At 41.0% G+C, this 17,108-nt stretch overlaps 1 protein-coding gene across 1 annotated transcript in view; it reads right to left on the reverse strand.

Moving 5' to 3' along the window:
- atp7a (ATPase copper transporting alpha) overlaps nucleotides 1-17,108 on the reverse strand; it is a 132,027-nt gene that overhangs the window by 41,191 nt on the left and 73,728 nt on the right. The window contains exons 9-13 of the mRNA XM_060915283.1: nucleotides 15,480-15,702; nucleotides 7,080-7,313; nucleotides 4,183-4,277; nucleotides 2,078-2,205; nucleotides 1,740-1,894 (exon numbers count right to left, since the gene is read on the reverse strand). Coding sequence (XP_060771266.1) covers nucleotides 1,740-1,894; nucleotides 2,078-2,205; nucleotides 4,183-4,277; nucleotides 7,080-7,313; nucleotides 15,480-15,702 — 835 coding nt within the window. The remainder of the gene's footprint in view (nucleotides 1-1,739; nucleotides 1,895-2,077; nucleotides 2,206-4,182; nucleotides 4,278-7,079; nucleotides 7,314-15,479; nucleotides 15,703-17,108) is intronic.

Genomic DNA, 17,108 nt, shown 5'->3' on the forward strand with positions numbered 1-17,108 from the left:
TTATACAGTGAACAAGGTAATTTGTGCCATTGTGTCTTGCAAAGTATTCATCCCCCTTGGTGTTTGTCCTGTTTTGTCGCATGACAAGCTGGAATTAAAATGGATTTGGGGGGGGTTAGCACCATTTGATTTACCCAACATGCCTACAGCTTTAAAGGTGCACATTGTTGTTTATTGTGACACAAACAATAATTAAGATGAAAAAACAGAAATCTGGAGTGTGCATAGATATTCACCCCCTCAAAGTCAATACTTTGTAGAGCCACCTTTTGCTGCAATTACAGCTGCAAGTCTCTTGGGGGTAAGTCTCTATTAGCTTAGCACATCTAGCCACTGGGATTGTTGCCCATTCCTCAAGGCAAAACTGCTCCAACTCCTTCAAGTTAGATGGGTTGCGTTGGTGTACAGCAATCTTCAAGTTATGCCACAGATTCTCAATTGGATTGAGGTCTGGGCTTTGACGAGGCCATTCCAAGACATTTAAATGTTTCCCTTTAAACCACTCCAGTGTAGCTTTAGCAGTATGTTTAGAGTCATTGTCCTGCTGGAACGTGAACCTTCGTCCCAGTCTCAAACCTCTGGCTGATTCAAACAGGTTTTCCTCCAGAATTGCCCTGTATTTAGTGCCATCCATCTTTCATTCAGTCCTGACCAGCTTTCCTGTCCCTGCAGATGAAAAACATCCCCACAGCATGATGCTGCCACCACCATGCTTCACTGTAGGAATGGTGTTCTCGGGGTGATGGGTTTGCGCCACACATGGCATTTCCCATGATGGCCAACAAGATCAATTTTAGTCTCATCTGACCAGAGAATCTTCTTCCATGTGTTTGGGGAGTCTGCCACATGCTGTTGGGCAAACTCCAAACGTGTTTTCTTAAGCAATGACTTTTCTGGCCACTCTTCCATAAAGCCCCGCCCGCTCTGTGGGGTGTACGGCTTAAAGTGGTCCAGATCCTCCCATCTCTGCTGTGGATCTTTGCAGCTCCTTCAGTGTCATCTTTGGTGTCTTTGTTGCATCTCTGATTAATGCCCTCCTTGCCCGGTCTGTGAGTTTCGGTGGGCGGCCTTCTCTTGTCAGGTGTGTAGTGGTGCCATGTTCTTTCCATTTTGCTATAATGGATTTAATGGTGCTCCCTGGGATATTCAAAGTTTGGGATATTTTTTATAACCCCACCCTGATCTATACTTCTCCACAACTTTGGCTCTGACCTGTCTGGAGGCTCCTTGGTTTTCATGTTGCTTGCTTAGTAGTGTTGCAGAGTCAGGGTCCTTCCAGAACAGGTTGATTTATACAGACATCATGTGACACTGATTGCACACAGCAGGGTCTTGAATCAACTAATTATGTGACTTATGAAGTGAATTGGTTGGACCAGCTCTTATTTAGGGGTTTCATACGAAAGGGGGTGAATACCTACGCACACTCCAGATTTCTGTTTTTTCATCGTAATTATTGTTTGCGTCACAATAAAACAACAATTTGCACCTTTAAAGTGGTCGGCATGTTGTGTAAATCAAACGGTGCTAACGCTCCAAAAATCCATTTTAATTCCAGCTTGTAATGCGACAAAACAGGACAAACACCCAGGGGGATGAATACTTTTGCAAGACACTAACATGCTTTAGTACAAAAAAGAAAATTGTTTTCATTTAATAAATATGAATTTAAAAAAAAAAAATGTAAAAAAACTGCCATTAAAAATGTGCACAAAGCCATTCAATAATAATAAACGCACCTTTGAGGTCTGTGCCTCCTCTACCAGTTTGACGATCTGGGAGAGTGTAGTGTCCGTGCCCACGTGTGTGGCTCGAATCAGCAGAGCGCCGTTCTGGTTGATGGAGCCTGCGATCACTGTGCTTCCTGGCTTTTTTGTCACAGGCATGGCTTCACCTGCAGCACAGCACAGTTTTAACAACAACCACCACCCTCTTGTCCTTCCAGGATCAGTAAACAAAAATATCAACCTGAGTTTGATCCTGAGATTTCTTCATATTGCATTTTATAACTTAAAAATAAACGATTAAGAGATTAACAAGTACGCTGTATAATTAGGACGCTTTACGTATTCCCAACCTGTGATGAGCGACTCATCTGCCATCGAGTTTCCATCAATTACTCTCCCGTCTACTGGGAACTTTCCTCCAGGCACCACTTTCACGATATCGCCCCTCTGCACCAGCTCCACATCCACCTGCTCCTCACTGAGAAAGCAAGCGAGAATACATGGAGAGAGCTTGATCTGTTGCCTTTTTACAAATGTTGCAGGGTTTGAAGAAGTGTGTAGGCCTTCTCGGGCTTGTCGAGTGACAGACTCACATAAATGAAGAACATAAAAGGAGGAGGAGGAAGAGCAAGATCTCATACCCAAACCTTCCATTTTAACTGAGGTTTGCCTTTAATGTAACAAGTTAAGACCACAGTAGTGCCTCAAATACAACCCCGATTCCAAAAAAGTTGGGACAAAGTACAAATTGTAAATAAAAACGGAATGCAATAATTTGCAAATCTCAAAAACTGATATTGTATTCACAATAGAACATAGACAGCATATCAAATGTCGAAAGTGAGACATTTTGAAATTTCATGCCAAATATTGGCTCATTTGAAATTTCATGACAGCAACACCTCTCAAAAAAGTTGGGACAGGGGCAATAAGAGGCTGGAAAAGTTAAAGGTACAAAAAAGGAACAGCTGGAGGACCAAACTGCAACTCATTAGGTCAATTGGCAATAGGTCATTAACATGACTGGGTATAAAAAGAGCATCTTGGAGTGGCAGCGGCTCTCAGAAGTAAAGATGGGAAGAGGATCACCAATCCTCCTAATTCTGCGCCGACAAATAGTGGAGCAATATCAGAAAGGAGTTCGACAGTGTAAAATTGCAAAGAGTTTGAACATATCATCATCTACAGTGCATAATATCATCAAAAGATTCAGAGAATCTGGAAGAATCTCTGTGTGTAAGGGTCAAGGCCGGAAAACCATACTGGGTGCCCGTGATCTTCCGGCCCTTAGACGGCACTGCATCACATACAGGCATGCTTCTGTATTGGAAATCACAAAATGGGCTCAGGAATATTTCCAGAGAACATTATCTGTGAACACAATTCACCGTGCCATCCGCCGCTGCCAGCTAAAACTCTATAGTTCAAAGAAGAAGCCGTATCTAAACATGATCCAGAAGCGCAGACGTCTTCTCTGGGCCAAGGCTCATTTAAAATGGACTGTGGCAAAGTGGAAAACTGTTCTGTGGTCAGACGAATCAAAATTTAAAGTTCTTTATGGAAATCAGGGACGCCGTGTCATTCGGACTAAAGAGGAGAAGGACGACCCGAGTTGTTATCAGCGCTCAGTTCAGAAGCCTGCATCTCTGATGGTATGGGGTTGCATTAGTGCGTGTGGCATGGGCAGCTTACACATCTGGAAAGACACCATCAATGCTGAAAGGTATATCCAGGTTCTAGAGCAGCATATGCTCCCATCCAGACGACGTCTCTTTCAGGGAAGACCTTGCATTTTCCAACATGACAATGTCAAACCACATACTGCAATTACAGCATCATGGCTGCGTCGAAGAAGGGTCCGGGTACTGAACTGGCCAGCCTGCAGTCCAGATCTTTCACCCATAGAAAACATTTGGCGCATCGTAAAACGGAAGATACGACAAAAAAGACCTAAGAAAGTTGAGCAACTAGAATCCTACATGAGACAAGAATGGGTTAACATTCCTATCCCTAAACTTGAGCAACTTGTCTCCTCAGTCCCCAGACGTTTACAGACTGTTGTAAAGAGAAAAGGGGATGTCTCACAGTGGGAAACATGGCCTTGTCCCAACTTTTTTGAGATGTGTTGTTGTCATGAAATTTAAAATCACCTAATTTTTCTCTTTAAATGATACATTTTCTCAGTTTAAACATTTGATATGTCATCTATGTTCTATTCTGAATAAAATATGGAATTTTGAAACTTCCACATCATTGCATTCCGTTTTTATTTACAATTTGTACTTTGTCCCAACTTTTTTGGAATCGGGGTTGTAGAGGAAATAAGCATCTTAAACATCACGACAGCATGATTTCAGGATCATGGATAAACACAGGAAGTAAGGGACTCTTAAAACGGTTGTGGGTTATGTGTCAAAAATGGAGAGTCGGAGTTACTTAGAAGAACACTCGGTACCTCAGAACAGCCATCGTGTCCTCATTTAAAGTGACAACAGTGGCCTCGGTCGCCTGTAAGGACATCAGCTTGGACAGAGCTTCTGATGTTTTACTCTGTGATGAACCAAAAAAACAGACAGAAAAAAAAATTAGTCCCCAAGAAAAGATCACATTTGCTGTTCAATTTAACTTCTAAAAATACCTAATAACCAGAACATCAAGGACGTACAAAACCTCATACAGTTTGCTAAAGTTCATGAGGGCAAGCCAGAAGGTTATTGGAAAAATTTTCTTGATTTGAGACCAAAATAGAACTTTTTGGTTGAAAGGAGAAGTGTTCTGTTTGGAAAAACATGGTGGTGGTAGTATCATGGTTTAGACCTGTTTTGCTGCATCTGGGCCAGAACAACTTGCCATCACTAATCAAACAAGAACGTCAAGGATGGAGTAGCTCATCTGGCCTGCCATCAAAACGACCACGACGACCAAAACATCAAACAGAACTGAAATGTGAGTGTGACAGAGGACCAACCTCCACGACTAATTTTTTACAACAGGAAAATCAACAAAGGACTAAATTTTTATTCCTCACGGGAAGTACGACCCAAAACATCGATCAGCACTGAAATCGGATAAGAAATGAGAGAGGAGATACAAAGGTCCAAAACCGTGTTAAATCGACCTAATTTGCATTTTGTAAGCAAAAGTTTGACAATACAATGACCAACCCTGTGTCTGAAATCACTCACCCATTCACTACTCACTATCTAGGTTATTACTACATAGAGGACTATACAGTGGTGCTTGAAAGTTTGTGAACCCTTTAGAATTTTCTATATTTCTGCATAAATATGACCTAAAACATCATCAGATTTTCACACAAGTCCTAAAAGTAGATAAAGAGAACCCAGTTAAACAAATGAGACAAAAATATTATACTTGGTCATTTATTTATTGAGGAAAATGATCCAATATTACATATTTGTGAGTGGCAAAAGTATGTAAACCTTTGCTTTCAGTATCTGGTGTGACCCCCTTGTGCAGCAATAACTGCAACTAAACGTTTCCGGTAACTGTTGATCAGTCCTGCACACCGGCTTGGAGGAATTTTAGCCCATTCCTCCGTACAGAACAACTTCAACTCTGGGATGTTGGTGGGTTTCCTCACATGAACTGCTCGCTTCAGGTCCTTCCACAACATTTCCATTGGATTAAGGTCAGGACTTTGACTTGGCCATTCCAAAACATTAACTTTATTCTTCTTGAACCATTCTTTGGTAGAACAACTTGTGTGCTTAGGGTCGTTGTCTTGCTGCATGACCCACCTTCTCTTGAGATTCAGTTCATGGACAGATGTCCTGACATTTTCCTTTACAATTTGCTGGTATAATTCAGAATTCATTGTTCCATCAATGATGACAAGCCGTCCTGGCCCAGATGCAGCAAAACAGGCCCAAACCATGATCCTACCACCACCATGTTTCACAGATGGGATAAGGTTCTTATGCTGGAATGCAGTGTTTTCCTTTCTCCAAACATAACGCTTCTCATTTAAACCAAAAAGTTCTATTTTGGTCTCATCCATCCACAAAACATTTTCCCAATAGTCTTCTGGCTTGTCCACATGATCTTTAGCAAACTGCAGATAAGCAGCAATGTTCTTTATGGAAAGCAGTGTCTTTCTTCTTGCAACCCTGCAATGCACACCATTGTTGTTCAGTGTTCTCCTGATGGTGGACTCATGAACACTAACATTAGCCAATGTGAGAGAGGCCTTCAGTTGCTTAGAAGTTACCCTGGGATCCTTTGTGACCTCACCGACTATTACACGCCTTGCTCTTGGAGTGATCTTTGTTGGTCGACCACTCCTGGGGAGGGTAACAACGGTCTTGAATTTCCTCCATTTGTACACAATCTGTCTGACTGTGGATTAGTGGAGTCCAAACTCTTTAGAGATGGTTTTGTAACCTTTTCCAGCCTGATGACCATCAACAAAACTTTTTCTGAGGTCCTCAGAAATCTCCTTTGTTCGTGCCATGATACACTTCCACAAACATGTGTTGTGAAGATCAGACTTTGATAGATCCCTGTTCTTTAAATAAAACAGGGTGCCCACTCACACCTGATTGAAAACACCTGACTCTAATTTCACCTTCAAATGAACTGCTAATCCTAGAGGTTCACATACTTTTGCCACTCACAGATATGGAATATTGGGTCATTTTCCTCAATAAATAAATGACTAAGTATAATATTTTTGTCTCATTTGTTTAACTGGGTTTTCTTTATCTACTTTTAGGACTTGTGTGAAAATCTGATGTTTTAGGTCATATTTATGCAGAAATATAGAAAGTTTGTGAACCCTTTAGAATTTTCAAGCGCCACTGTATTACATAGCATATTTCAAACACTCATAACTTGCTATAGCAGTGACAAAATAGCCACCAAAAATGCCTTCCTGTATTTAATAAAACGAGAGAAATATAATTTTGATGATAATAATAATAATAAAAAAAATTCCCTACAGTTCTCCTTTAAGACACAACGAACTCCCTGAAGATATCATGATTTGATTATATCCTAGCAAGGGACTCTTGAGCAAAAACCAGAACCTTCATCTGTTCAGCTCAATCCTAACTCGATTTGGATAAAAGCACCTCCCAGAAATGTTGAACAAATGTGACTACAAATGGTGCGGATACAAAATAATCAAGTCCTGCACAAAGACTGATGTTGGCTATTTACACAGCTAAGGTTCAAACTGCATCCCGACTGTGAATGAGTGTTGCTTTTTTCCATCAGTATACTAAGATCACTTTAATGTACACAGAATAAAAATATACTCTTAGCACGTCAACCCCATTAAACACAATCCAAGTAAAACAACTTATTCAAGCTCATGTTAAGGAGCTGTACCTTGGCTATTTGCTCCAGCCACCTTCCCAGTGAGATGAACACAAACAGCATTGGGGGGGTATCAAAGAAGGTGATGGGGTTGCGCTTTGCCTTCTCCATCATGGCCACCATCAGAATGACGACAGAGTAGGTGAAGGCTATAGAAGTCGCCAGGACTATCAGCACGTCCATATTGGCAGTCCGGTGCTTCACTGCTTTGTACGCGTGGGTGTAGAAGTAACGGCCTCCTATGAACTGCAAGAAACAGTCAGCAAATTTTAAGGTCTTTAAAATGCTTAATTTACCCATTAATTGCTCTGACCCTGAATCCATAAACCCTGATCCTTCTCATCATATGTTAACACCATAGAGAACTCTGCAAAATCATGCAAAATCTCAGGGAGTGAGGCTTTCGCACTTGCCCTTCCCCCCCCACACCACTAGCACGTTTTACGCGTAACGCAATAACAGGATTTCCATAATATGCAAAACGGTGCGTTCGGTTTTCATTTACAATTTACATAGTGTTCCAAGTTTTTCGGAAACAGGGTTGTAATCGAGACATTTGTTATGGTTAAAGGGTGCATGTGGCACAAGCCTCTTTTTCATATCAGCACATTCAGTCTCATTTCTCCAATAAGACTCCAACAACTATTCCCCAAAGGAAAGTAAATACTGGTGACTATTATACATATGAGCCACTTTTTCCATGGAATAAAAACATGTGTTCTATTCCCTTCTAGCAGCTTTCATTCAGTTGGTTTGATAGCATGCAATATTGTTAGCATACCGCTTATCCTACGTGTATTACGTCACTCTACCCAATGGAGAATGAGCGTCGAATATGGTTTACGATACTGCATGGTTGTCAAGACAACACGGCGTAGCGTCACACGTCGGAGCTGACGCGAATATACAATGAGAACGTTTTCTGCTGCGCATGCGCACAAGAATTTCTGCGTTTGCTGGGAAAGAGAAAGACGCATCGAACACCCGAAAGGCAACCGAAACTTCATTATTCTTCACGCATATTTACAAGAGAAAAACATACCAACGGACATCAAAAAACTGGAAGAGAGACAAATCAGAGATGTTAAGCTTCCACACAAGCGAGCGACTGTGACAATATGTTAGAGACAATCCCTGTGTCCGAAATCACTCACTCATTCACGACTCCCTACATAGGGAATTACTATATAGAGGACTATACAGTGAGCTCATTGGTAAAATGAAAAAACGCTTCTGGATACTAGTTCATCACGCTGGTATTTACGTCATTACTGTCGCACAATTAAAACGTGCCAGATCAGCCGGCTGGTGGGTTTTCAAAATAATAAATACACATGCATGTATTTTTGCGATAAATCCATATTATACTGAGCGTATTTCCCACATTAATCAATACAAAGTACCTGCAGCTTTCAGTTCTTTTAAATCAAGGCTGAATACTTTCTTCTTTGCCGCTGCCTTTTATTAAATCAAATTTCAGACCTTTAACCTGATTTCTTTCAGCGCGACTGCAATGCATGATGGGATATATTGCTTTGGTTAGTGATCATCGCTGTACACTACTTTTCGTGATGCATTGCGGGATACTTTGAGTGCACTATATAGGGTGGTGTAAATTAGGGATGGCGAAAACTAAAAAAAAATTTTGACCGACCACCGAGCCTCATTAGCCGGTTAAAGTCGGTTAACCTACGAGTTTAAAATTCTAGAATTGGAATTATTAGAATCTATTCTAAATCTAACCGCGAGCATCCGCACATTCAGTCCCAGTCGCTGCCCTCCACTCACATTACCTTTTCTACAGCGCGAAACATTTAGTCAAACGCGGCACTGATGTCAAGGGGTTTGTATTGGAGCGGAGGACAAATGGCTCCAGCTTAGAGACAGTTTCAGTTGGCCATGATGGCGTTGAAAATAAAGTCAAGTGCTAGAAGTAGTACATAACATTCAGTGATGGGAATAACGGCGTTAAAATAAAGGCTGTTATAACGCCGGGTAATCTAATTAATTAACTACAATCGTTATAACGCCGTTACCAATATCAACACGCCATTACTGCATGGTATTGAAGTTGCTCTGAAGCCGTCACCGACTTGGCTCACAGACTTCAAAGCTGCGTTTGTCACTCCCCCTCCAGACACCGCTGTCATTTCATTCTCTCCCCTTCCCTCCAAAAGTCGGCATCTGCGCCTTTAGTTTGTGTGGAGAGAGATGATCTGCAATAACATGCATTGTTGGCTACAGACCGAAACATACTTTCAGAATGCACTGGCCAAGGCAGGACTAAACTCCATGTGCCTTCTAATAATAATTAAAAAAAAAAAAAAAAAAAACAGAATAGTAATTTGTAAGCTAAAAAGCCTGTCTACACTTTTCTTTCGCCGAGTAGCAGCTGTTTTCAACTGGGGCGGGAGGGCGGGACATGACTGAATGGGTGTGTATAATAGTAATAATAATTTTAGCTGGCTTTTTTTCGTGGTCCATCAGATATGCTCCATTCAGCCAGCATGATACTGAACAAGTCGAAGACGAGTAGCTGAATGGAAAATATCTGATACCCCACTCAACGCCAGCCAGAATTATTTAAATAATAACCGAGACAAATTCGAGGTTATTATTTAAATAATAATATTAATAAAAATATAAATAAATAAGGAGGTGATTTAATCTCCGTATTTAAATTTATTTTCAAATTTAAATACGGAGATTAAAATCAGCTCCGTATTTAAATTTGAAAATAAAATCACAACTCCACCTTACCGATGAATAGTTTTAGACCAAACTTCGCAGCATCTTTGGTGCTTTTACGAATAGCATTTTCTGTCATAATTTGTCATTCTTCCTCACTTACGGTGACTAATCGATGGGCCGCCATTTTGCCAAGTCGCTCGAGGTGATTGAGACCAATCAGTGCACGTAATTTTCGATAAATCACCTCCGTATTTAAATTTGATTTCTTTAGTACGTGTTATTCCCAACTGCGTGTTGCACTCGTTCTAAGTATCGGACATGCCTGTAAGCCAGAAACAAATCTGTTTCCAAGCACACTTGGCAGTTATTATTTTATTCGATTCTTAGGCTTAAAATTATGGAAGTTATTATTTTTGGAATGATATTAAAATTAACATAGATACAAACCTGCTGCTTTTGAAACTTAATTCCTCCTGACCAATCCAATTTGAGATTTCAACAAGGCAATGGGTGTTATTTTTAACAGTTACTTCAAATGTCTCGTCTCGTCTTCTTCCGCTTTATCCGGGACCGGGTCGCGGAGGCAGCAGTCTAAGCATGGAAGCCCAAACTTCCCTTTCCCCAGACACCTTGGCCAGCTCCTCGGGAAGAACACCGAGGCGTTCCCAGGCCAGCCGAGAGACATAGTCCCTCCAGCGTGTCCTGGGTCTTCCCCGGGGCCTCCTCCCGGGGGGACATGCCTGGAACACCTCCCCAGGGAGGCGTCCGAAAAAGATGCCCGAGCCACCTCAGCTGGTTCCTCTCGATGTGGAGGAGCAGCGGCTCTACTCCGAGCTCCTCCCGAGTGACTGTGCTTCTCACCCTATCTCTAAGGGAGCGCCCAGCCACCCTGCGAAGGAAACTCATTTCGGCCGCTTGTATCCGCGATCTTGTTCTTTCGGTCATTACCCAAAGCTCATGACCATAGGTGAGAGTCGGAACATAGATCGACCGGTAAATTGAGAGCTTCGCCTTTTGGCTCAGCTCCTTCTTCACCACGACGGACCGGTCCTGCCTCAAGTGGAAGAGTTTACTTCAAATATATTTGATTTTTTTTTTTAATATTTGACATTTGGTGCTCTTGAAATACTTTTTTTCCCAAATGTCTCTGGAATTTTTGTGCAAAATTCTCTCTTTTCCTTTTCCAAGCTACTCATTTCTCCCATCATTTGGTACACTTCAAAAGAAACCATACCAAGTTCTCAACAATGTTGGTTTCTTGGCTGTTATTTTTTAATTTCATTGTGTGTGTGTCCATTCTGTTCTCTGCAGAATTGCAACGCCCGGATACAATTGCACCACCCTGGCAACAATCGCACCATTTCAATTCCACACACCGCTTCATCATTCTGAACGATGCGCAGGAATGAAACCCGGCAGTCAGTCAGTCAGTCAGGTCAGGTCAGACGGAGATCGACAGTGTGCCGTGTCTAATGTGTTATGAAACCCACCACAGTGAAATGAAAGGCTCTTCCTGGTGTCCGCTGCGGATATTAAAGTATATTTTCAATCTTCCACAGGACAGATTTGGTGGAATGGTTTCAGAGTACGAGATAGAAGATTTTCAAGATCAATTTCTTGTTGGCTGAGAAACCAGGGTATCTGCATATTTTTCAAGTACAAATTTAAAGACTTTTAAAACCTTTTCAAGACTTCTAAATGGAAAAATTAAGATTGTATCATGGTAAAGAAAATGATAAATACGACAACTTAAAACTGTTTTCTGCAATAGTTTTTTTTTACTAACTTTAAGAAGAATGCACACAATTGGTGAACAACAGGGTGCATCAATGGCAACTGTTAGACACGCAAACAGCTGAAGCAAAGTCGTGTGTTCTGGGCTGCAGAACTACTGTAGCAGCAAGGAGAAGACTGGGGTTTACTGGAGAAAACACCATGAATCACTTCAAAAACGAAAACAATAAACGGCAAGTAGAACCAGCTGAACAACCTTAGCCGGCATTATTTCAATCCGCAAAAATTATCTTTGATGTGCGATTTTGTGTCCGACAGCAAAATCAGTCCGAGTGTCGTACAGTACACAGCTGGCTGAGGAAGTTCTCGAGTATCTTCTGCATTATAGCAGGTAACAGCATAAACCTGTTTATGCAGCCATACGATCATCAGAGCGTTACATTAAACACAGAAAAACAACTGTCACCTTTCAGAACCATTATCAATATTAATCAATGTGTTGTAATAACTCTAAACTAATTATCATCAGTGCAATTGTTATCAGGGATGGCGAAAACTAAAGAAAATATTGACCGACCACCGAGCCTCATTAGCCGGTTAAAGTCGGTTAACCTATGAGTTTAAACAGGGATGCAAACGGCGCGCCTTTTGGCGGATGCCGCCTTTTTCACGGCTGAATCGTGCAGATCCGATTTTTTTTTTGGGGGGGGGGGGGGGGGGGCGTTGGAGTGTCTGAATAATTTCATCAGAGTAAATTCTGGATTAAAATTACTAAATAAGCAAATGCCGTTACAGTCCATGAAACATAGGAAGTATGAGAAGAAAATAGTAAATCAGAAAGCTGCGCACGTTTGCACGGAAGCTGCGCAAATGTGCGCAGCTTTCTGATTTACTGTTTTCTTCTCATACTTCCTATGTTTCATGGACTGTAACGGCTTATTTAGTAATTTTAATACAGAATTATTGCTTATTTAGTAATTTTAATACAGAATTTACTCTGATGAAATTATTCAGACACTCCAACGCCCCCCAAAAAAATCGGATCTGCACGATTCAGCCGTGAAAAAGTCGGCATTTGCGCCTTTAGTTTGTGTGGAGAGATATGATCTGCAATAACATGCATTGTTGGCTACAGACCGAAACATACTTTCAGAATGCACTGGCCAAGGCAGGACTAAACTCCATGTGCCTTCTAATAATAATAATTAAAAAAAAAAAAAAAAACAGAATAGTAATTTGTAAGCTAAAAAGCCTGTCTACACTTTTCTTTCGCCGAGTGGCAGCGGGAGGGCGGGACATGACTGAATGGGTGTTTCTGATTTGTCAGCTGTTGTCCTTACACCGCATGGCATGCCCCAAGCGTTTACAACACAGAATTCCAAGTCCTCCGCTCCAAAATCGGCAGCTTCAAAACGATTGATTTTTTTTAAACCGACAACCAAAAAAAAATTAACCGGTTGACGTTGATTCGGGCAAACGGTCATCGGTTAACATCCCTAATTGTTATATCAATGTTCATTATTCAAAAATAATAATTATCTATAATCCATGAATAATTAATTGTATTACTACTAATAATAACAACTACTTTTTTAATAATTAAAAAATGAACTCAATTTTATAGCATTTTAATTACTACTTAATTAATAAGCAGTGATTATCAAAATGTCATTTAATAATTAATAAGTAGTAATTATCAACTACTACTTAATTATACTGATAATAAGTAGTGATTATTAAAATGCTACAAAATTGAGTTATAAGATTAGTTAAAATTATTATTAAAAAGTAGTTATTATTATTATTATCATCATTAGTAGTAGTAGTAGTGGTGGTGATACAAACAATTCATGGATTATAATAATTTGTTTTTAATAGTGAACATTGATATAACAATTGTACTGATAACATTAACAAGTATTACTAGTAGTATTATTGTTTATTATACAGTTATTTTATATCAATGTTCACTATTTTAAAAAATTATCTATAATCCATGAGTATTTGTTTGTATTCTACCAATTACTACTTTTTAATAATTATTTGTAATAATTTGTAATAACTTAATTTTATAACATTAATAAGTACTAGGGATTATTAAATCACTAATTCATAAGTAGTAATGATTAATAATCAATAATAATTACTACTAATAATTATTATTAGTGGTTGTTAATATTATTATTATATTAAAAACACTGTTGTAGATGATAGGTAATAAAACAAACTTTTTGTACAAATTATTTATATTGTACTATATTTAGAATTATTGTATTTTCTGGAGTTCTTTTTAATTGAGGTTTATATATTCATATTAAACTTAGTACAATAAACAATGTTAATTATGTAAAAAAATGATGCTAATCATTATTATTAGTAGTATTATGTCCTACAAGTCCCATTTTCCACCTGACTCGTGCGCATGCGCGAACCCCCCTGCATTTCACTCCGGAGTGCTTGATCTCCAACACGCGCGCGCGCGCCTCGTGTCTGTGAAAAGCCAGTTTCCCAGTCCGCCGTGTCCCCAGCGCTGCGGTACCGTCTTTAAACACATTTGTGCGATCCAGCGCTTTTTATCGCAAACGATTCTTCTCCTTATTTTGGGGGCGCTTTCTAGCGCCCACGTAAGCTACCTGCGTATCTCTCACTCTTCACAACCACCACACCGCACCACACTTCCTCCAGTAGCCTCCTAGCGTTAGTTCTTGATCTACGGAACGCACAGAACCAATGCTGCCCCCAAAAGCTACGCTGGTCACTTTTAAAATTACGGTTAAAAAAAATACCCCAAACCGGATGGAGACATTTCACTCGTTCAGGCCAATATTAAATTTAATACCTCCACAATGCAGCTGAGTTGTCTTGGCCAGCCCTAAGGGTCCCATCTGCATCTCATCATTGCTGAGGAGTGTGCTCCCATCACCCAATCAAGCATCCAGCCAGAGCAGGTCATGATATTTTTTTAACCATATTAACATGCCATTGTTGTGCGTTATGCCTGATGTCAAGACTCTCGTCTCTGCGAGCCTACCACACAGATTTAATACTTGTCATTTTTAGGGCATACCTAACAACCTGCGTTTTCTTTCTCTCTCTCTTCCCCCCCAATCTGTCCTTCTGAGTTACATGTCGGTCCTGGGATTGAGATGCTGGCCTCTTCTGCCCCTCGGACCTGCTTGATCCATCCTGGTGCCCTGTGTCTGGTCGGAGTTTTATCGCACCGCTCCTGTGAAGGACGGCCCCATGAGGACAGTTGAGGGTTATACCTGGAAGACGCTCTGGACGCTTACAGTAATGCTTTTATGGCTGAGGACTACAGTTGACTTGCTAACTCTAGGACTGCAGTTGTCATGAACAGTTTTGCACTCAAGTTTCCATCAATGAAGAGTTATAACATCAACAAAACTGTCTTCATGTTAAAACTGTTAATGTTATAGTTAGGCTGTCTGTTGTTGCCCAAATGAGGATGGGTTCCCTTTTGAGTCTGGTTCCTCTCGAGGTTTCTTCCTCATGTCGTCTGAGGGAGTTTTTCCTTGCCACCGTCGCCACAGGCTTGCTCATTGGGGATAGATTAGGGATAAAATTAGCTCATGTTAAGTCGTTCAAATTCTGTAAAGCTGCTTTGCGACAATGTTTATTGTTAAAAGCGCTATACAAATAAACTTGACTTTCGAAAATTCCAGTCATTCCAAACAATTTAAGACGTTTTTAGGCCTTGAAAACCGAAACTTGTATTTAAGACTTTTTAAGGACCCGCGGGAACCCTGGAAACATTGGTGTATTTCTTATCACAATTTCAAATCGATTGGCCGCCATTTTGCCGAGTCGCTCGAGGTGATTCTCGAGAAATCGCCTGAATTTCTCGACCAATCAGAGCACACGATTTCCTATAATCATGCCTGTCCTTATACTAACAAGGATTATTACATCCTTCATATTGCATAACATGGATTAACGCAGCAGGCTCCGTGAGCTGTAATGCGTTACCTGCACAGGCAGACAGAAGAGGAAGGAGAGCATGTTCATGACGGACAGGCCAGGGAGGAGCTGTCTCTCCAGGAACATGTTGGAGTGATGCATTTGTCTGTCCTCGGGTGTGGCGTTGTGATGGTGCGTCACCTCGATCTGGTGGTCCACCACCATCATGTAGATCATCATGCCCATAACAGGAACACAAAACACCAGGCTGATGAGGAAAGACCTCCTCCATCTGGAAGAACACACAATATACGGCAGAGTAGGCTACTGTTAATGATTCATCATTTAATTTAGACAAAAATAATATTTTTGGTCTTCTATTATTCTACTTAAATGAAGAAAAAAAAAGTTATTTGCAAAGTGTGTTATGATTTAAAATTCAACAGTTTACACAAAGCACAGGCCTCAACATGAACTTCTGACAACTTAATGACCTCAATTTTGCCCCCCCACCCCGAATTGCCTTTTGCCCTAAAATTCTGCGGTATTTCGGAAAGTTTAAAGCAGATATGCAGAACCTTTATTTTTAAATACATTTCTGAGTGGATAGTATGTCCATCCTTGACTCTTGTATGCTGCATAAATGGGAATAAAAAATAGTTATCCAGCAGTAACCAGTTTTAAGGCAGAGGCCTTTGACAGCTATATATATAAAAAAATTATGGTGAAAGTAAGAAATCCGGCAGCATGGTGGTGTAGTGGTTAGCGCTGTCGCCTCACAGCAAGAAGGTCCGGGTTCGAGCCCCGTGGCCGGCGAGGGCCTTTCTGTGCGGAGTTTGCATGTTCTCCCCGTGTCCGCGTGGGTTTCCTCCGGGTGCTCCGGTTTCCCCCACAGTCCAAAGACATGCAGGTTAGGTTAACTGGTGACTCTAAATTGACCGTAGGTGTGAATGTGAGTGTGAATGGTTGTCTGTGTCTATGTGTCAGCCCTGTGATGACCTGGTGACTTGTCCAGGGTGTACCCCGCCTTTCACCCGTAGTCAGCTGGGATAGGCTCCAGCTTGCCTGCGACCCTGTAGAACAGGATAAAGTGGCTAGAGATAACGAGATGAGAATTTGTGCAAATAAACTTTTTAAACATTTTGCTTGAAATACCGGATTCATTGTTTTCCGTCCCTTTACCGCGATCGCGGAAAACCGTCGCCTCTACAATATGTAAACAAACATGGCCGCTAACATTTTGAATGATCACTTGTTTATTTATTGCATGGGTACTGAACTAGTACTGTTATGATTCTACCACACCAGGTACAGTACTGAACCCAAAAGTTTGGTATCGAACCAAGCCTAGTTTGGACACACCTAATTCAATGTTTTTTCTTTATTAGTATCGGTAACCATATGGAGCCGAGTAAAATTAAGGGTTAATTTCACGAGTGAAATTAATCTCATCTCATTATCTCTAGCCGCTTTATCCTGTTCTACAGGGTCGCAGGCAAGCTGGAGCCTATCCCAGCTGACTAAGGGCGAAAGGCGGGGTACACCCTGGACAAGTCGCCAGGTCATCACAGGGCTGACACATGGACACAGACAACCATTCACACTCACATTCACACCTACGGTCAATTTAGAGTCACCAGTTAACCTAACCTGCATGTCTTTGGACTGTGGGGGAAACCGGAGCACCCGGAGGAAACC

Source organism: Neoarius graeffei, chromosome 2, assembly GCF_027579695.1.
Source record: "Neoarius graeffei isolate fNeoGra1 chromosome 2, fNeoGra1.pri, whole genome shotgun sequence".
Taxonomy (NCBI): Eukaryota; Metazoa; Chordata; class Actinopteri; order Siluriformes; family Ariidae; genus Neoarius; species Neoarius graeffei.